At 37.0% G+C, this 21,253-nt stretch overlaps 1 protein-coding gene across 5 annotated transcripts in view; it reads left to right on the forward strand.

Annotated features, from left to right (window-relative positions):
• Window positions 1-20,916, forward strand: part of WDR76 (WD repeat domain 76) — a 54,935-nt gene extending 34,019 nt beyond the window's left edge. For 4 of the 5 annotated variants that reach the window (XM_081829522.1, XM_081829524.1, XM_081829526.1 and 1 more), the window contains exons 10-14: window positions 5,430-5,588; window positions 10,862-11,079; window positions 12,280-12,432; window positions 14,271-14,324; window positions 18,934-20,916. In XM_081829522.1, coding sequence (XP_081685648.1) covers window positions 5,430-5,588; window positions 10,862-11,079; window positions 12,280-12,432; window positions 14,271-14,324; window positions 18,934-19,189 — 840 coding nt within the window. In that variant the 3' untranslated portion in view covers window positions 19,190-20,916. The remainder of the gene's footprint in view (window positions 1-5,429; window positions 5,589-10,861; window positions 11,080-12,279; window positions 12,433-14,270; window positions 14,325-18,933) is intronic. The other variant, XM_081829525.1, reaches the window with a different exon arrangement.
• Window positions 20,917-21,253: the final 337 nt, after the last annotated feature.

Below are 21,253 nucleotides of genomic sequence, written 5' to 3' on the forward strand. Positions count from 1 at the left end.
AAGGGAAGACAGTCAAAGATGACCCAACAGTGGAACAGAAAATATATTCAAAGAGAATTCTTCTGAAAAGACACAATGGAATTGGCAGATTGAATGTGTATACCATGTTCTAGGAAAACTTGAAACTTAAAGGATAAAGAATTCTTTAGGCAGAATAAATAAATTATATTCAAGGGAAAGGGTCAGGCTTTTCTGTTTTCTTCAACAGTATTTCATGTAATGTCTACAAAGTTCTGAGGGAAGTATGGCCCAGAATACTTAGCAGCCCAAGATACATTTCTAATTAAAGGCAGCTGGTAGGTATTCTCACATGTGAAAAAACTCAAGAAATTCAAGACCTGTGAGTTCATCTAGAAAAAAAAAAAACAGCAAATCTCAGCCAGTTAAGAGTAAATCAAAATTAAGAATTGAGGTATGGAGAAGCTTGACAAAAGAATTGGTGATGGGCATTGAATCCCTTCAAATGCAGAACTAATATTAAATAGCTATATGAGCTATGTTTATGGAACTGGATGTGAGTGTTATCAACCTGGACAAAATAAAAATAATAATATAACAAAATAATAGAGATGGAGAAAGGGGAGATTGGTGAAGGGATGAAAATAATGCTCTCAATCAACAGAAAATGTCTAAAATTGAGACATAGTTAAAAAAATAAAGCATAAGGACTACCACTCCTTTTGTTTTATACTTTCTCCTTTTTAGGGGATATCGCTTGATATAGTTACAAATACAGTTGACCCTTAACATGGTTTGAACTGTGTGGGTCCACTTATACACGGATTGGAAAGTTTTTTGGAGATTGTGACAATTTGAAAAAAACTTGTAGATGAACCATGTAGCTTAGAAATACTGAAAAAATTAAAAAAGGTGTGTCATGAATGCATAAAATACATGTAGATACTAGTCTATTTTTTCATTTACTACCATAAAATATATACAAATCTATTTTATAAAAAGTTAACATTTTTCAAATCTTCAGCAAACACAGATCCTATGTGGCACCATTCACAGTCAAGAGAAATGTAAATAAATGTAAAAATGCAGTATTAAATCATAACTGCATAAAATTATTGTTATACTATTGTACTACTCTAAAAATCTCCTAGCTATTCTGTTGCTATTGTGGTGAGCTTAATTATAGCAAGTATCTCCTTGAAACACCAGTCATCTCCATGTGCACGGTTTATCTCCCATAAATTGTGTATTGCTGAAAAAGTGATCTCTCGAGATTCTTGCATATTTTTCATTGTCTTTAGTGCAATACTATACACCTTGAGTACACCATAGGACTCATATGAAGTGCCACTAATGATTCTGGGAAGTGCGCCCAAGAAACAGAAAATTCAGGACAGTACAGGAAAGAGTTGAATTGCTTGATAAATACTATAAATTGAGGTCGGTAGCAGCAGTTACCCGGCATTTCAAGATAAATGAATCTAGCATAAGGACTACTGTAAAAAAAAAAAGAAAAAATTTGTAAAGCCCTTGCTGCAGCTACTCCAGCAGATGTGGAAAGCCTTGTACTTTTTGCAAAATACCTTTTTATCTCGTATTGAAGATGCCGTTTTTATGTGGGTATAGGATTGCTCTAAGAAAGACATACCTATAGACTAATATGATTTGAGAAAAATTGAAGTCATCATATGACAAAACAAATGGAAGGTGAAAGATCTAAAGCTGGAGAATTTAATGCCAGCAAAGGATGGTTTGATAATTTTAGAAAGAAGTTTGTCTTAAAAAATGTCAGGATAACAGGAGAAGCAGCATTTGCTGACCCAAGACTGCAGACAAGTTCCCAGACACCATTAAGAAAATTACTGAGAAAGGGTATCTGCCTGAACAGGTTTCTAATTCAGAGGAAAGTGCATTCTGGAAAAAAAAAAAAGAAAGTGCCACAAAGGACATTTATTAGTAAGGAAGAGAAGTGAGCACCAGCATTGAAGGCAGGAAGGAATAGGCTAACTCTGCTCTTCTGTGCAAATACAGTTGGGTTTGTGATCAGGACTGCCCTCATCTATAAAGCTGCTAATCCCCAACCTTGAAGGGAAAAGATAAACATGAGCTGCCAGTCTTGGCTGTACAACAGGAAGTTCTGGAAACAAGAGCACTTTTCTGGATTGGATTCATTAATGCTTTTTCCCTGAAGTCAGGAAGTACTTTGTCAGTAAGGGACTGCCTTTTAAAGTTCTTTTGATATTGGACAATGCCCCTGGCTACACAGAACCCCATGAGTCCAACACCAAAGGCATGAAAGTGTTGCCCCCAAACATGGTGTCTCTAATTCAACCTCTAGATCAAGGGGTCATTAAGGACCTTTAAGGCTCATAGCACATGGTACTCTATAGAAAAGGTTGTCAACACTATGGAAGAGAACCTCAGCAGAGAAAACATGAAAGTCTAGAAAGATAACACCATTGAAGATACCATTGTTGTTATAGAAAAAGCCATGAAAACAAGCCTGAAAGAATAAATTCCTGCTAGAGAAAACTATGTCCAGATGTACATGACTTCACAGGATTTATGACAGAGACAAGGAAATCATGAAAGAGATTGTGGTTATGGCAAAAATGGTGGGAGTGAAGGGTTTCAGGATATGGATCTTGGAGGAATTCAAGAGCCAAAAGACTCCCCACCAGAGAGAGGAATTAAGAGAAGAATGCTTGTTGGAGGTGAGTGCTTCTGAACCAGTGCCACATGATGAAGCAGTTTTAGAAAACAAATTGACATTAGTCAATCTGGCAGAAGCATTTTGATTATTCAGGGCTGCTTTTGACTTTTACAACATGGACCCTTCTGTGGTATGGGCACTGTAACTAAAGCAAATGGTAGAAGAATTGGTACTATATGTATAGAAATATTTTTAGAGATACGAAAAAACAAAAAAGTCAGAAATTATGATGTACTCCATAAAGTTACACTCAGTGTGCCTGCCTCTCCTGCCTCTCCATCTACCGTCTCCACCTCTTCTGTTGCTGTCACCCCTGAGACAGCAAGGCCCAGCTCTTCCTCATCCTCAGCCTACTCAGCGTAAAGACAGTGAGGATGAAGACCTTTATGATGATCCATTCCACTTAGTAAATAGTCATCCTGCTGTACAGTTAATAAATTTATCTGTTGTAGGATGTCTGGGTGGCTCAGTCAGTTAAGCGTCTGCCTTCGGCTGAGGTCATGATCCCAAGGTCCTGGGGTCAAGTCCCATATCGGGTTCCTTGCTCAGCAGGGAGCCTGCTTCTCCCTCTGCCCTCCCCCTTCTCGTGGTCTCTCTCTCTCTCTCTCTCATGCTCTCAAATAAATAAAATCTTTGAAAAAATAAAATAAATTTATCTGTTGTATATGTGTCTGTCTTCATGTGAAAATCTAGTAACTGTACAACTATAAGCAAGAAGTATATGAGACATTTTTGTGTCATTATCATCCTCATCGCCTAAGTAGTCATTGTGTAGAACATCGTGTGCAAGACTTGTATGGAAGTGGATAGCCTTTCCTTACATAGGCATAAGGTGGATAGTATTTAATATAAAATTAATAATGTGTTAGCTTTCTGTTTTATAATTTTGCTTTCAAAGAATTATATTACCATAGAGTATATCTTTCTCTCTTGTTATTGAAGAAACTATCAGCCTATCATCACAGATGTGGCTTTTTTTTTTTTAAAAAGTAACTTTCCAGTACTGCCTTGTGAATATGACTGTAATACCATATACCATATTATAGGGAGTCATTCATTAGTGTATAGGCTAGGCTACTGTGAAGCTATTGTATTGATTACACTAGGCTATCATAAAGCAGTCCTATTGCCACTTTATTATCAATGCATGAGTTGTTACACCTGTCAGTAAATATGAATTTGTTTTTCACATGTTGTCATTTTTGATATTTAGTGTTAGTAATATATATAATATCTGCAGTGTTTTGTATCATATAAGATAATATTGACAGGTACTGACATGATTTATCTAGTAAACAGATGACATAAACTTACGGTATTGAAAAACAATGCAGTACTGTGAATGTATTTTCTTTTCCTTATGATTTTATTATTTCTTTTCTCTAGCTTACTCTATTGTAAAAGTACAGTATATAATATGCATAACATACAAAATGTGTTAATTGACTGTTTATGTTATTATTAAGGATGTCAGTCAACAGTAGGGTATTAGTAGTTAAGTTTTGGGGTAGTCAAAAGTTATATGTAGTTCAACTGCATGGTGAGTTGGTGCCCCTAATCCCCAGCTGTACTCAAACTTCAAAAATTCCTTCAGCCTGATTTTCTTTTATTATTTTGAAGTGTAGTTAAATTTAATACTATTAAAAATGGCATATGTAGCATGGTCTTATTTTTTTCTAAATTTCTTCTCTGTCATTCTAACTGTTTAAGTACATATAAAGATATAATAGCTTAGTATTTTAATGATAATTTTAGGTAATTTTGGATTTGGAGTGATTTTTAATAATTGTCTTTCTACATTTCTGTATTTAGGTTTTTTATAACAATGGAGAGTTTTGTTTTTCTAAAAAATAAACGCTATATACAAGTATGTGAAGATATTTACAGTGGTTAACTCTGGATAGGATGAGTGAATATGATTATAATTTTTTCCCTTTCTTTCCTTTAAAAAAATTCTTCTGTTTAAATTTAAAATAAAAAAAGAAGAAAACAAAAATGCTTGAGTATTTCAGAGCAGATTAAGCCAGATTTGGAGATGATAGTTCTGATTCATAATATGACATATGGCATAGGAATATAGCTTATCCAGATCTGAGAAGTGATGATTTAGGAATTGGTAATCCAGTTGTGGAAAGGATAATCCCTAGAAGTAGTAATAATATTAATGTGGAATTGAAATACATGCATTTTTCATGGTATATTTAGGGGATAGAACATGGGGCTTGAACTCATGACCCTGAGATCAAGACCGGAGTTGAAATCAAGGGTCGTCAGAAGCCCCAGGGATAAAATATTTTTTAAATTATCATTTTGTGTCAGGACCAAATACCTTATGAAAATTGTGCTTAGACTGATTTATAGAAGCATGCTGAGGAAGCAAAGTAGTAATGGTATTGATATGTTTTTAGTATTAGGGAATTATGCTGTATGTGAAATAAACAGCAGATTTCTCATTTCCTGAGGATTTCATGAACTAAAGTCATAATAAACAGTAATTTTTTTCCTTCTGCATTATGAGAAAACTGGTTTGCTAGTTGCTGGAAACTGTTAAATGTGACAATATTGTTGGATTGAAAATTAGAAAAAAGTAATTTAGTGATAATAGAAAGTTTTTAGTTCTGACCTTCTGAATGAGGTGGGCATAATTACAGACTAAGAAAAGACTGAATGTAATACAGACATAAATAGTTTAATGACAGAAAGTGTTACTACTTTTCACTAGTTTTTGTCTCTCTCCCTGCTCCCAACTCTCTTACAGACTCACCAATCTAAAGAAGATGGAGTTTATGTTTTCCAACCCCACAGTCAGCCAGTTAGTTGTCTTTACTTCTCACCTGCGAATCCGGCTCACATACTGTCACTGAGCTATGATGGCACGTTACGCTGTGGGGATTTTTCGAGGGCTATTTTTGAAGAGGTAAATGTTAATGTGTTTACATATTGACTTGAGATGATATTCTGGATTCTTTATGAAATGCCACATGAATGATTATTATACCAATCAGAGTGGGTGAAGTGATATGGAATAGAAACTTTAGAAGTACACTACTTAAGTTTGAATCCCAGACCATCTGTTACTACTTGTGTGACCTTGGAAGTTATTTAACCTCTTTGTGCATCAATTTCCTTAGTTGTGAAATGGGATGGTAATAGTACCTACCTCATAGGGTTGTCATGAGGATTGAATGACTTGAGGCAGATTAATTACGTGGTCAGAATACAGTCAGACACGTAAGTGTTTGCTCTTACTATTTTTTAATTTATGTAAAAGCTTTTATTTTGTATTACTATTTTTTTTTATTAAAGTATAGTTGACACACAATGTTACATTAGTTTCAGGTGTACTACATAGTGGCTCACCGACTCTATACATTATGCTGTGCTCACCACAAGTGTAGCTACCATCTGTCATCATGCAATGCTACTACATTACCATTGATTGTATTCCCTATGCTGTACATTTTATCCTTTTTTATTCCTGTATTTATTCCATTACTAGAAGCCTGTATCTGCCATTCCCCTTCACTTATTTTGCCTATTCTCCCCCCACCCCTCCGAATCCCTCTGACAATCACCAGTTCTATTTATGGTCTGTTCCTGCTTTTTTTGTTTTGTTCATTTGTTTTTTAGATTTCATATAAGTGAAATCATGCTATTTGTCTTTCTCTGTCTGACTTAATTTCACTTAGCAAAATTAGGCAGTAATCTCTTTTATTTTTGCTTTTGTTTCCCTTACCTTTGGAGACGTACCTAGAAAAATGTTGCTAAGTCTGGTGTCAAAGAGATTACTGCCTATGTTTTCTTTTAGGAGTTGTATGGTTTTATTTTTTTAAAGATTTTATTTATTTATTTATTTGAGAGAATGAGAGAGAGAGAGCATGGGGGTGGGTCAGAGGGAGAAGCAGACTCCCTGCTGAGCAGGGAGCCCAATGTGGGACTCAATCCCAGGACTCCAGGATCATGACCTGAGCCGAAGGCAGTTGCTTAACCAACTGAGCCACCCAGGTGCCCCAAGGAGTTCTATGATTTTAGATCTCACATTTAGGTCTTTAATCCATTTTCAGTTTTTATTAATTTATTAATTAATTTTTAAAGAAGCTCTACACCCAGTGTGGGCTTGAACTCATGATGACACAATCAAGAGTAGCATGCTCTACCAACTGAGCCAGCCAGGCACCCCCATTTGGGTTTATTTTTGTGTATGGTGTCAGAAAGTGGTCCAGTTTCATTTTTTTCATGTAGCTGTCCAGTTTTCCCAGCACCATTTATTGAAGAGACTGTCTTCCCCATTGTATATTCTTGCCTCCTTTGTCATAGATTAATTGACCATATAATCATGGGTTTATTTCTGGGCTCTCTATTCTGCTCCGTTGATCTATTTTTGTCCCATACCATACTGTTTTGATTACTACAACTTTGTAATATATCTTGAAATCTGGGATTGTGATCCTCCCCATCTTTGTTCTTTCTTAAGATTGCTTTGTTTATTTGGATTCTTTTATGGTTCCATACAAATTTTAGGATTGTTAGTTCTAGCTCTGAAAAATGCTTTTTGTATGTTGATAGGGATTGCACTGAATCTGTAGATTACTTTGAGTAGTACGGACATTTTAACAGTATTGGTTCTTTCAGTCTGTGAGTATGGTATATCTTTCCATTTGTGTCATCTTCAATGTCTTTGATCATTTTATAGTTTTCAGAGTACAGGTCTTTTATGTCCTTGGTTAAGTTTATTCCTAGTTAGGGGCGCCTAGGTGGCTCGCTCAGTTGTTAAGTGTCTGCCTTTGGCTCAGGTCATGATCCCAGGGTCCTGGTATCGAGCCCTACATCGGGCTCTCTGCTCGGTGGAGAGCCTGCTTCTCCCTCTCCCACTCCTCCTGCTTGTGTTCCCTCTCTCGCTGTGTCTCTCTCTGTCAAATAAATAAATCTTAAAAATAAAATAAAATAAATTTATTCCTAGTTATTCTTTTTGGTGCAATTTTTTTAAAGATTTATTTATTTATTTGAGAGAGAGAGAGTGGGGGTGGGGTAAGGACAGAGGGAGAGGGAGAGAAAGTCTCAAGCAGCCTCTGCACTAAGTGAGCACCTCACAACTGTGAGATCACGACCTGAGCCAAAACCCAGAGTCGGACACTTAACCAACTGTGCTACCCAGGCACCCCTTTTTGGTACAATTGTAAATGGAATTGTTTTCTTAATTTCTCTTTCTGCTACTTTGTTATTATGAGTGTATGTAAATGCAACATATTTCTTTATATTAATTTTGTATCCCGCAACTTTCCTGAATTCATTTATTACTTCTGATAGCTTTTTGGTGGAGTCTTTAGGGTTTCCTATGTATAGTATCCTGACATCTGCAAACAGTGACAGTTTTATGTTTTCCATATCAATTTGGATGCCTTTTATTTCTTTTTGTCTATTGTGCTAGGACTTGCAGTACTATGTTGAATAAAACTGGTTAGAGTACACATCTTTGCCTTGTTCCTGATCTTAGATGAAAAACTCAATTTTTCACCAGTGAGGGTGATGTTGGGTGTGTGTTTGTCTTTCTTTTTTTTTTTTTTTTAAGGCTTTATTTGTTTGATGGCACCTGGATGGCTCAGTCGATTAAGCATCTGCCTTCAGCTCACGTTGTGATCCTGGGGTCCTGGGATTGAGTCCCGCATCGGGCTCCCTGCTCTGCCGGGAATCTGCTTCTCCCTCTGTCCCTCCTCCCACTCGTTCTCTCAATCTTTCTTTTTCTCTCTCAAATTAAAAAAAAAAAAAAAAAGATTTATTTGAGAGGGAGTGCATGAATGAGCAAGGGGAGGGACAGAGGCAAAAGGAGAGAGAGAAAATCCTGAAATAGACTCTGTGCTGAGCATGGAGCCTAACTCAGGACTCGATCCCAGGAACCCGAGATCGTGACCTGAGCTGAAAACAAGAATCAGCCTCTCAACCAGCTGTGCCACCCAGGCAGTATATACCTTTCTGGACATTTCATATAAATGGAATCTCACAATTTGTAGTCTTTTGTGACTGCATTCTTTTACATAACAATGTTTTCAAAGTTCATCCATGTTGTAGAATGTGTCGTTACTTCATTCCTTTTTATGGCTGAGTAATATTTCACTGTATGGATATACCACATTTTACTCATCCATTCATTAGTTGATGAACATTTGGGTTGTTTTCATTTTTTACTATTGAAAATGTTGTTATGGACATTGATGTACAAGTTTTTTTGTTTTTGATTTACAAGTTTTGTGTGAACATATGCTTTCATTTCTCTTGGGTATATACCTAGGAGTGGAGTTCCTTGGTCATATGGTAACTGTGTTTAATATTTTGAGGAACTATCAAACTGTTTTCCAGAGTGGCTTCACTATTTACATACTTATCAACAATATATGAGTATTCCAATTTTTCCGCATCTTTGCCAACACTTACTGCTGGTGACTGTAGCCATCCTAGTGAGTATGAAGTCATATGCCATTATGGATTTGACCCTCATTTCCCTAATGATTAATGATGCTGAGTGTCTTTTCACCTGCTTATTGGCCCTTTGTATTTATTTAGAGAACTGTTGATTTCTCTAAATGTTGGATTCTTTGTCTCATTTTTAATTGGGTTATCTATCTTTTTAGTACTGAGTTGTATAAAGTTTCTCCACTTACATATTTAAAGTCAGGTTTATTGAGGTGTAAGTTATATACAATAAAATTTATCCTTTTAAGTGTATGGTTCTATGAGTTTTGGCAAATTTTTTACACCTGCGTAACTGCCACCACAATCAAGATATAGAAAATTTCCATCACCTGCAAAAAATCACCTTGTGACCTTTTGTAGTCAGTCCCCTCCCCCTTCCCACACTCCTGACAACCACTGATAGGATTACTGTCCCTATAATTTTGTCTTCTCCAAGATGTCAAATAAATGGAGTCATATGGTATGAAGTTTTTTATGTCTGGCTTCTTTCACCTAGCATAATACTTCTAAGATTCATCCATGTTGTTGCATGTATAAGTAATGTGCCCCTGATACTACTGATGGAACAGTTACCTTGTGTTAGGCATTAATCTGAGAGCTTTATATATATATTGTTAAACCTTATAACACCCTATGAAATAAGTAATGTTATCCCCATTTAACAGTTGAGAAAACGAGGTAAAGAGGTTTATTGGCTTGCTCAGGGACATAAATGGCAGTGCTAGAATTTTCACTTGGGTCTGTCTGACTCCACTGCAATTAAGCTCCTGCACTTAGCCATTTTAATATACTGACTGAATACTTCAGGTTTTATTTGGGGCTTTTTTGGATGTACAGGGGTTGTGATGCCTTCGGTATATTAATTTGTTAACCTCAGTTTATAATAGTATATATAACTTTTTATTAAAACTAAAAATCAGCAACTAGTGATTCAGTGTTAAGAATTGTGGTTAGGTATGCTTCCAGAAAGTGCGCATATACTTACAAGCATATGGAGGTAGAGTTTTTTTCATTTGCACTAATGGATTCATACTATATACATTTTTGCAACTTGCTTTTTTCACTTGGTAGTATGGACAGATTATAGTACAAATCTGTCTCATTCTTTTTAGCAATGCATGGTGTTTCAAAGTAGAGATGTACCATCATTTATTTAAACAGGTCTCTTTTGGTGGACATTTAGGTTGCTTCTTATTGCTATTATAGGCAGTCTTGCAGTAGGCATCTTTATATATATCTTAGATAAATTATTGGGTCAGAGGGTACAAGCATTAAATATTTTGATACATGTACTCTGATTAGTTGTCAGAAATTTGTTATTTATTTATTTACACTTCTACCAAGAGTAAGTGACTGATGAGCATTTGGCCATATATTTTTGGACTTGGTTGGCAAAATTACTTGGTATATTAAGGTATTTCAGTTGGGTGGAATTCACATTTAGTTCATTTCCTAGTAAGTGTCACAGAATAGATCTGCAGCTGAGGTTTATTGGATTTAAGAGATTTGGCATGTAACCCTGAGATGGGTGGATGGGCTATTTGATTATAGGTGAGTCTCACAGCTGATCAATGCCTTGGTTTCCATCTCTGTAAAACAAGATGATCATTTTGCCCTGTGCATTCTGTGGGATGATGGGAGGATAAATGAAATTATTAGGTAAAGTGTTTTATAACTTTTTTACCAAAGAATTTATACGTTGGTTGTTATTTGTATCCTTAGGTATATAGAGATGAAAGAAGTAGCTTTTCCTCTTTTGACTTCTTGGGAGAAGATGCCTCCACTTTAATAGTAGGACACTGGAATGGAAATATATCACTGGTAGATAGACGGACATCTGGAACTTCTTACGAGAAACTTATCAATTCTTCTTTGAGCAAAATAAGAACTGTTCATGTCCACCCAGTGCATAGACAGTATTTTATCACTGCAGGATTGAGGTATGTTCTTCATAAAGTTTTGTGATTTATGCCTTTTAAAGTTAGGAATACTGTTCTATTTATTTGTTTTTTAAAGATTTATTTATTAGAGACAGAGTGAGTGCAAGTGGGGGGGAGGGGGGAGAGAGAGAGAGAGAGAATATCCTCAAGCCAACTCTCTGCTGAGTGCGGAGCTCGATGCTGGGCTTGATCCCAGGACTGAGATTATGACCTGAGCTGAAACCAAGAGTTGGACGTTTAACCGACTGAACCATCCAGGTGCCCTGAGGGACTACTGCTGTAGTTTGGATGTCAAAGATAACTGACTTCTGTGATACCCATATAGCTAAATAATTTTTCTTTCTACAACAATTGAGGTTTTTTGAGTATGATTTTTTTTTAAAGAGAGATTCTTTTGAAAAAAAAGATTCTTTTGGATTTAATGAATAGTGAAAGTATTAAAACAAAAACACATTTTTTTTTCCTTGACATGTGCATTTACTATTTTTTTTTTAAGATTTTATTTATTTATTTGAAAGAGAGAGAATACGAGCAGAGGGGAGGGGCAGAAACAGACTCCCTGCTGAGCAGGAAGCCGAATGCGTAGCTTGATCCCAGAACCCTGAGATCATGACCTGAGCCAAAGGCAGATGCGTAACCAACTGAGCCATCCAGGCGCCCCCATATTCATTTACTTCTAGTCTTTTGAGAAGAAAACTTGTAGGGTGGCCCAGATGGTTAAGTGTTTGCCTTCGGCCCAGGTCATGATCTCCAGGTCCTGGGATCGAGCCCCATGTCCAGCTCCCAGCTCAGGGGGGAGTCTGCTTCTCCCTCTGCCTCTGCCTCTCCCCCTGCTTATACTCTCTCTGTCTCTCAAATAAATAAATAAATCTTAAAAAAAAAAAAAAGTTAAAAAAGAAAACTTGTAAAAAAAAAAAAAGTTATATGTGACCTATAACTTGGTCCGTGTTTTTATTTTCTTCTGAGAGACTGGAAAACCAACTAGAATCTTGTCTCAGTATTATCCACTGGCTTCATATATATTCTGTAGTTATGGAATTTTTCTAATATTTCATTTTTTATCTATACAGTGTTTGTAAAATTATTACAGATCAGAGTGTTCTTCAAGGTAATGAGTATTCTATGTGTCTGTGTTCAGCACTGTTTGAGAGCTCACTACATGTACTGTGGCAACACTGAGAATTATTCCTCTGCTTACAGGGATATTCATATTTATGATACAAGGCACCTGAATCCCAGGAGAAGCCAGCCTTTGATTTCTTTGACTGAACACACAAAGAGCATCGCTTCTGCCTATTTTTCACCTCTTACTGGTAACAGAGTAGTGACCACATGTGCTGATTGTAAGCTGAGGTAAATTGGGGAGATAGAAATGCATTTTTTTTTTTTTTTAAGATTTTATTTATTTGACAGAGACATAGCTAGAGAGGGAACATAAGCAGAGGGAGTGGGAGAAGGAAAAGCAGGCTTCCCACAGAGCAGGGAGCCCGATGCGGGGCTGGATCCCAGGACCCTGGGATCATGACCTGAGCCGAAGGCAGACGCTTAGCCACTGAGCCACCCAGAAATGCATTGTTAAGGAATCTAAAGAGTCTGTAGCTAGTGTAAACCAGTAGCTTTGTTTACTACTGCTCCCTATTAAATTGCTAGTTTTATTGTTTTGTAGCCCTTTCTATGTTCCTGGCCAAATCAGTAACCTGTATTTAAAGGTTTTTCAGCAGTTTTGGGGTCTGGAAATTTCCTTGAGTTTGGCAGGGAAGGTCTGTAGGTACCCCAGGGGGTAGATGTCAGGCTTCCCTTTCAGCACTGAATGGTCCCAGAAGTCCCAATAAAACCAGGCTTGTGATATGTTGGAAGAAAGATAATTTTAACATAGGGACAAACTCTTAGGTTGGGCTAGTGGGGTCTACCCTACACATGAAGTGCTCAGTGGAAATTGCAGAGCCCCAGGCCATGGGCAGGCAGAAAAGATAGTAATAATTGGGCTTCTGTACAAACGACTGGATACAGTTTTATGGTTTTAGCTTTGGTATCTTTCTATAGCTACTTCCTAAAAATGGCTTTAAACATGTAATATAAACCACTTGAACCAAAAACAGAAAATAATGACAATAAAAGAAATGTAGAGAAGTTAATACAACCACAAAGGAAATGATTTTGTTCTCTTCTATAATCCCTGATTTTCTTAGCATTATAAGCATTTGTCATTTTATAAGAGTTTTACCGTAAGTGATTCTGGAGTTCATTCATTATTCATTCAGCAAGTATCTGTTGAATGTATACTATGGGCCAAGCTTTAGAAAGGCATCTAATTTCTGTTTAGACTCTTCTGTTGGGAAGAGCATGGTCTTCACTTTGTGACAGTTTACTAGAAACTATGCCCAATTTCTAGTAAAGTTTGTGAGCATTACCAGGAGGGTACATTAAGAGATTTAGTCACTAGACAGTGGCAGCGCATTGTCCCCTTTCTACCCATACAGTTTTCTTTGTCTCAGAAGCTACCAATTTTAACCATTCCTGTTCATTTGCACTGCAGAGTTTACATTAGCTGTTAGTGATTTAGCTTTCTAGTAATCTAATTAGGCAATAAGCTGTAGGTGCCAAGAAACTATACTGGAATTGCTAGGTGCAAGAAGAAGGGGGAGGTGGTGTGATGTGGTTAGTTTCTTCACCTAGTGGAGGCTTCTAGACTCTTTGAGCTACCCCACAAGAACTCCTCCCCGTGGTTACTGGTCAGTCATAGTCTTGCCAGCATCTGGAAATGACACTGTTCAGTCCCTCAACTAATGAGTCTCATGGGGAAATTGCTCTTGATATGTGCAAAAACTTTTAGGTTATTTGTACATTTTCAGACCACATCCCTTTATATATGATCTATAATTATTGTGAATCTCAATATAGAATCCAGATTATCACTTTATAATGTGCATTTTAAATTTGGGATAATAGTGTTTAAATAAATTATTTCTACACCAAACTATAAAGCACTGAATTTTATGATATTTCTTGTAATTTTTGTTAAATATATTAGCTGAAGCTTGTTAAATCCTGATTCTATATATTTTAAAGTAGCAATCATATTTCATGTCATGAACCAATGAAAAACTTGTTAAATACACTGATTTTCTTTCGGAAAATTTTTAAGAAACAGTAAAAAGGGTGTTACTTTGTTCTTGATCTTTGTTTTGCAGAATCTTTGACAGCAGCTGTATATCCTCTGAGATTCCTCTGCTCACTACCATCAGGTAGGTTTCCATATGCTGAATAATGTAGACCCTGGATTGCTATTAGCTATATGTTGGAGTGCACACATTAGACATCTGATTGTCAAAGAGATGTAATAGGTTTGAATTTTTGTATTACACTGTTTAAATGTCCCAGGTTGCTAGTTCCTATCCTAGTTCCAGAAGGGTTCTTGCTTCCAGGTTCCCTGTATCTTTTAAAGGGTTCAGTCCCTTTTAGTTGGTAGTTGTTCTTTGCAGCTGGGTGGTTATTTTTGGTTAAGGTGAATGACTTTATTCCAACTTGAATTACTCATGTTATCTTATTAAAGAAGATTGTAACCTCTTACCTGCTGTGAGGCCATCTAAAGCTCTTTTGTTTGTACCTGTTTGTTGTGGCCTTAAAGGGTTTCCCTACCTTCCCACTTACTTTCTCTGGTTACCCTCTTTTGCATCTACTACTTTTAATGTATGTATTTTACATCCAACTTTTGTCAGTGCCTTCTTCTAGACATACCTCTTTATCAGTATTTATGAAGTTGGGACCAGAGTGTGCAATATATGTTGATTGTTACATCATACATTTTATAGTCTATGGAGGCTACATTTAAGTGTGTTTGTTTCCTTTCTTACAAATTTTCCCATCTTCATTTCTTTTTTCAAACTTTATGCCCAGTAAGCATTGATTCTTCCTTCTCCCTCCCTTCCAGACCTTGGCAACCATCTTTCTGCTTTACATTTCTGTGATTTTAACTACTTTAGATCCTTCATGTGAGTGGAATCACATGGTATTTGTCATTCTGTGACTAGCTTATTTCACTCGACATCATGTCCTCAGTGTTCACTTATGTTCTATCATGTGACCTCCTCCTTTTTTAAGGCTGCGTAATATTCATTGTATGTATATACCACATTTTCTTTATCCATTCATCTGTCGATGGACATTTGGGTTGTTTCTACCTCTTCGCTATTGTAAATAATGCTGCAATGAACATGGGTGTGCAAATATCTCTTCAAGATCCTGCTTTGAATTCTTTTGGATATTACCCAGGAAGAGGAATTTTTTAATTTTTTGAGGAACCTCCATATTGTTTTTCTGTAGGGGCTGCACCATTTTACATTCCTACCAGCAATGCATCAGGGTTCTAATTTCTCTTTATGTTCGTCATTCTGCTCTTTTATTAGTGATTATCTAAATGGTTGTGAGGTAATACTTCATTGTGGTTTTGATTTGCATTTCTGTAATGATTAGTGATGTTGCACTTTTTTTTCTTTTTTTTTTTTTTGGCCATTTATATATCTTCTTTGTAGAACTGTCTATTCAAGTCTTGCCCACTTTTGAATTGGGTCATTTTTGTTTTGAGTTGTAGGAGTTCCTTACATATTATGCATATTAACCCCTTACTGAATATATGATTTGTAGGTATTTTCTGCTGTTTTGTGGATTGTCTTTCACTCTGTTGATTGTTTCCTTTGGTGCACAGTTTTTGAGTTTGTTATAATCCTGTTATTTCTTTTTCTTGTCCAATTGGTTATCAAGTGATTGCTCAGAATGTCCCCCTTATCAAATCCTTGTTGGTATAATGGCGATGCCTCACATGCAGGATCTGGCTACCTGTGCAGTTGTCAACACCTGGAATTTAGATTAGTGTCTCTAGTCCTTCCAGATTTCCAATAGTATGTTGGATAGAAATGGCAGGAGTGGGCATACTTGCCTTTTCCCTGATCTTTGAGGAAAAGCTTTCGGTCTTTAACCACTGAGTATGATGTTAGCTGTGGGCTTTTCATATATAGCCTTTATTATGTTGAGATAGTTTCCTTCTGTTCCAGTTCATTGAATGTTTTTATCATGAAAGGGTATTGATTTTGTTAAATGATTTTTCTGCATCAATTGAGATGATCATATTGTTTTTGTCCTTTATTCTGTTAATGTGGTATACTCTGTCAATTGAGTTTTGTATGTCGAATCATCCTTGCATTCTAGGGATAGATCCAACTTGGTTATGGTGTATAATCCTTTAAATGCGCTATTGAACTCATTTTATTAGTATTTTTATTTATTTATTTATTTATTTATTTATTTTGAAAGATTTTATTTATTTGACAGAGAGAGACACAGCGAGAGAGGGAACACAAATGGGGAGTGGGAGAGGGAGAAGCAGGCTTCTTGCTGAGCTGGGAGCCCAATGCGGGGCTCGATCCCAGGACCCTGGGACCATGACCTGAGTCAAACGCAGACGCTTAATGGCTGAGCCACCCAGGCGCCTCTATTTATTTATTTTTTAAGATTTTATTTCTTTGACAGACAGCGAGAGAGGGAACACAAGCAGAGGGAGTGGGAGAGGGAGAAGCAGGCTTCCCGCTGAGCAGGGAGCCTCATTTTGTTAGTATTTTGTCAGTATCAGTATTCATTAGGGATGTTAGTCTGTAATTTAATTTTCTTGTAGGGTCCTTGTCTGGCTTTGGTATCAGTAGTGCTGGCCTCAGATAAGTCTGGAAGTGTTCCCTTATCCTCAGTTGTTTGGAAGAATTTGATGAGCATTGGCATTATTTATTTATTTAGGGAGAGAGGGCGGATCGGGGGAGGGGGAGAGGGAGAGAGAGAATCTTAAACAGGCTCCACACCCAGAGTGGAATCTGATGTGGGGCTCAGTCTCACAGTCCTGAGATCATGACCTTAGCCAAAATCCAGAGTTGGATGCTTAACTGAGCCACCCAGGCACCCCTGGGTTAATGCTTTAAATGTTGGGTAGAATTCTCCAGTGAAGATGTCTGATCCTGGGCTTTTTCTTTGTTGGGAAGTTTTTGATTGCTGTTTTAATCCCCTTAGTTATAGGACTATTTAGATTTTCTATTTCCTCATGATTCAGTCTTGGTAAATTGTATGTTTTTGAGAATTCTATCCATTTCTTCTGGGTTAACCAATCTGTTAGCATATAATTGTTTATACTATTCTCTTATAATCCTTTTTTATTTTTGTAAGTTGTAATATCCTCTCTTTCATTTCTCATTTCAGTTACTTGCATTTTCTTTTTTTTTTTCAATCTGGGTGAGGGCTTATCAATTTTGTTGATCTTCTCAAAAAACCAAGTCTTGTTTTTCTGTTCTCCTTTCATTTAGCTGTGCTCTAATCTTTATTATTTCCTTCCTTCTGCTAACTTTTGGTTTAGGTTGTTCTTTTTCTAGTTCCTTGAGGTGTAGTGTGTTGATTTTGAGATCTTTTTATTTTTTAATTTTTAAAAGATTTTATTTATTTGATAGAGAGGGTGAGCACACAGATAGGCAGAGTGAAAGGGAGAAGCAGGCTCCCTGCTGAGCAGATCCCGATGTGGGTCTCCATCCCAGGACCCTGGTATCATGACCTGAGCCGAAGGCAGATGCTTAACTGACTGAGCCACCCATGCCCCGCCTTTTTTAAAAAGATTGATTTATTTTAGAGAGCGAGTGAGCACGAGTGGGGAGAGAGGGAGAAGGAGAGAAGCGGGCTCCCTGCTGAGGGTGGAGCCTGACAAGGGACTTGATCTCACCACCCTGAGATCATGACCTGAGCAGAAATTGAGTTGGACGCTTAACTGGCCACACAACCACCCCGAGATCTTTTCTTTTTTAGTATTCACTGCTATAAATCTCCCCCTTACTATTGCTTTCATAGCATCCCATAAATTTTGGTATGTTTTCATTTTTCATTTGTTAGATCTTTTCTAATTTCCATTGTGATTTCTTCTTTGAGCCCCAAATGTATTTTTTACTTTAAAGTTGTATGGAATATAAAATGATTTCAGGGTTTGGTTATCAGGGGAATACAAATATGGGATTACAGATCCTATTAAAATGGCAATAACATAGATTCTATATTTTTTACTTCTAGGGCTTCTTCTGTTTTGTATGTGTAAAAAAAGGGAGGGCATGGAGTCCATTGAGCTAAGAAATAGTGAACCAAAAAGGTGCTATTTTATTTTATTATTATTTTTTAAATGTTTTATTTATTTATTCATGAGAGTCAGAGAGAGAGACAGAGAGAGGCAGAGGCAGAGGGAGAAGCAGGCTCCCCGCCTAGCAGGGAGCCTGATGCGGGACTCAGTCCCAGGACCCTGGGATCATGACCTGAGCCAAAGGCAGACACTTAACCATCTGAGCCACCCAGGCACCCCAGGTGCTATTTTAATAGACAGTGACCATCCACTGAGTACAACCACTGTAGTTGGCAGTGGAGATTCAGAAGTACAGAAGATACCATCTCTGTCCTGATTTTTACTTTTATATGAAGGATGAAATTAGGCTGATGGTAACTCAGTAACTTAATGAAATGAAACTTGGCAGAGAAAACCAGCATTTAGGAGCAATGCCATGTTTACCCTCTGCCTATTGCTGCCTTAAGTTATTTAACACTATCTTTTTTTTTTTTTTTAAAGATTTTTATTTATTTATTTGAGAGAGAGAATGAGAGACAGAGAGCACGAGAGGGAAGAGGGTCAGAGGGAGAAGCAGACTCCCCGCTGAGCAGGGAGCCTGATGTGGGACTCGATCCCGGGACTCCAGGATCGTGACCTGAGCCGAAGGCAGTCGCTTAACCAACTGAGCCACCCAGGCGCCCCTTAACGCTATCCTTTAAAAAAATTGTTTTTTTCACTAGGCACAACACTATCACTGGGCGATGGCTGACCAGATTCCAGGCTGTGTGGGACCCTAAACAAGAAGATTGTGTCATAGTTGGCAGCATGGCTCATCCACGACGGGTAGAAATCTTCCATGAGACAGGAAAGCAGGTGCATTCTTTTTTTGGTGGAGAATGCCTTGTCTCTGTGTGTTCCATCAACACTATGCACCCAACTCGGTATATTTTGGCTGGAGGTAATTCCAGTGGGAAGATACATGTTTTTATGAATTAAGAAAGCTGCTGAGTGTTTGGTTTAGCAACACCAATTTGTTCAAATTAATCAGTGTCTAAGGAGCCTAGTAATTCATGTGGCTTGGCCTGTTTTTAATATGTTCTATTTAGTGAATATAAAATTGCTTTATTAATAAGAACTGTGAGCAGAATGTATACAGTTACATACTTAACATGTTTAGTAAGGGAGAAGCCTTTTAAGTTGTTTCTTTAGGGTGGGGAAAGAATTTGAGAGGAGGCTGTGATGCCTTCAGCACTTTTAATCAGGCAGTATGTTGAGAAATTCTGGCATTATAAATTACAAAGCTTTGATCAGTATTAAAAGTTTTTTTGGTTTAATGATATGGTTTTGATTCTGTAGTGATATTTGGATTTGTGGTTTATTTCATGGTTTGGAGTGAATATTTGTAGACTTACACACTGGAAGGGATCCTGAAAGGTCATCTAACTTAGTGATTTTGGAACTTAATTTTTTTAATGGAGAACTCTTTTTTTTCCCCCCCTCCTGCCTTTAAATTAAAAGTAAAATCCTAAGATAATTGTTGAGGAGCCTTAGTTCACTTGGACAGGGGCCTGGGTCTTTGTGTGCTGACCCTTTTACCTCCTCTAGATGGCTCCTGAAGCATGAGCCAAGGAATTGTAGGGCTTCTAGGAACAGGGTTTTGATCTGCCTGACCCTTGTAATCCAGTGTGAGATTGCCTTCAGACCAGTGTTTTCCAGACTGTGGTTTGTAGCTATTCACATGAAATCAGTGTAGCCATGACCAGCCTTTAAAAAAAGGAAAAGGAAAGAAATAGTAAAGAATAATAAATGTAATTAGAGTAAGTGTTGTTTTGTGAAACTTAGTAATATGTGCATACATATATGTAAGTGTATATGCATATGTATATTCTGATGTAAAACATATGTCTTTATTACTGTGGTACTACTGTGGGTCATAGTTAAAGAAGTGAAAGCTCCTGCCTTAGAAGGTCCCAGACACCCTTTTCTGTCCCCGTCTTTAAACTCTCCAGAGGAGATTCATTAGCCTATTAAGTGAATACCTTCATTCCTAATTCATACTGGGGGGAAATGTTTTGATAAACCACTTTTGGCATTTTGTCATAAACTTTTTTTTTTCCCCAGAAGTTAGGGCAATGTGAATGTGTTTGTTGTTGGAAGGGTAGCTTCTTAACTCAGTGACTAACATTACCGTGTGATAGCACCTATCCGACTTTTTTCATTGCTCTTCATTGCCAAACTACTACTGAAAGACTATTGTAAATCGTTTTTGGCAATATGTTTGAATTCTAAGAGGAAATATCTTCTCAAATTATATATCACAGAAATAAAATGACATGTATAATTTCCTTCTCTGTAATGAGAGGTTAAGTCTAATTTTGAGGCCTAGTTTATTAAGTAGGTTGTGAGTGTTTATAAGTAACAAGAGTTCTCTATTTTCTTGATGATAGGCGTATAGGAATTGGTAAGTGAAATGGAACATTAATTTATGAAATGGAAAGTAAAGCTAAGTGAGGTTGACTTCTATTAAACTGCCCTGGAGATGGTAAATGAAGCCTCTAGGCTTCCTTTCCCTTTTTGATACCACTTCAGTTCACAGGTTCCAGGGTGGCAACTTCTGTGAGAACTCTTTTTTTTAACGATATTGAAATTAGCACCATCCTTTAAGCTTTGAATACTTGGTCGTAATTGCCTGGTTTCTGCAATAAATGTTAGCATATTCTTGATGTTTCTCACTTTTGTGGTTTCTTTTCCCATTTTAGCTTTATAAACTGTGCTATTTATATTTAATTCCACTTAATAGACTGTCTTCTTGAGGCAATATGCAGGAAGGAAGGAGAGTGTGGGGGGACTTGTTTCTCAGTGAAAAGCTCTATAATGGAGTAATTGTTTAAATCTAGAAAACACGTAAAGTAAAATTGTCTCCCTTAGGACATCCTTAAACTGTAATCTGTTGTGAAAGGTATTCTCCCAGAGACTTGCTTAAAACTGTGTGGCTTCTGTAATTATTTGTATATTACAATTGCTCTCTCTTTTTGGGATAAACCTTTTTTTTAGGTTGTG

This window comes from Leptonychotes weddellii, chromosome 9 (genome assembly GCF_054177405.1).
Source record: "Leptonychotes weddellii isolate Sample4059 chromosome 9, ASM5417740v2, whole genome shotgun sequence".
Taxonomy (NCBI): Eukaryota; Metazoa; Chordata; class Mammalia; order Carnivora; family Phocidae; genus Leptonychotes; species Leptonychotes weddellii.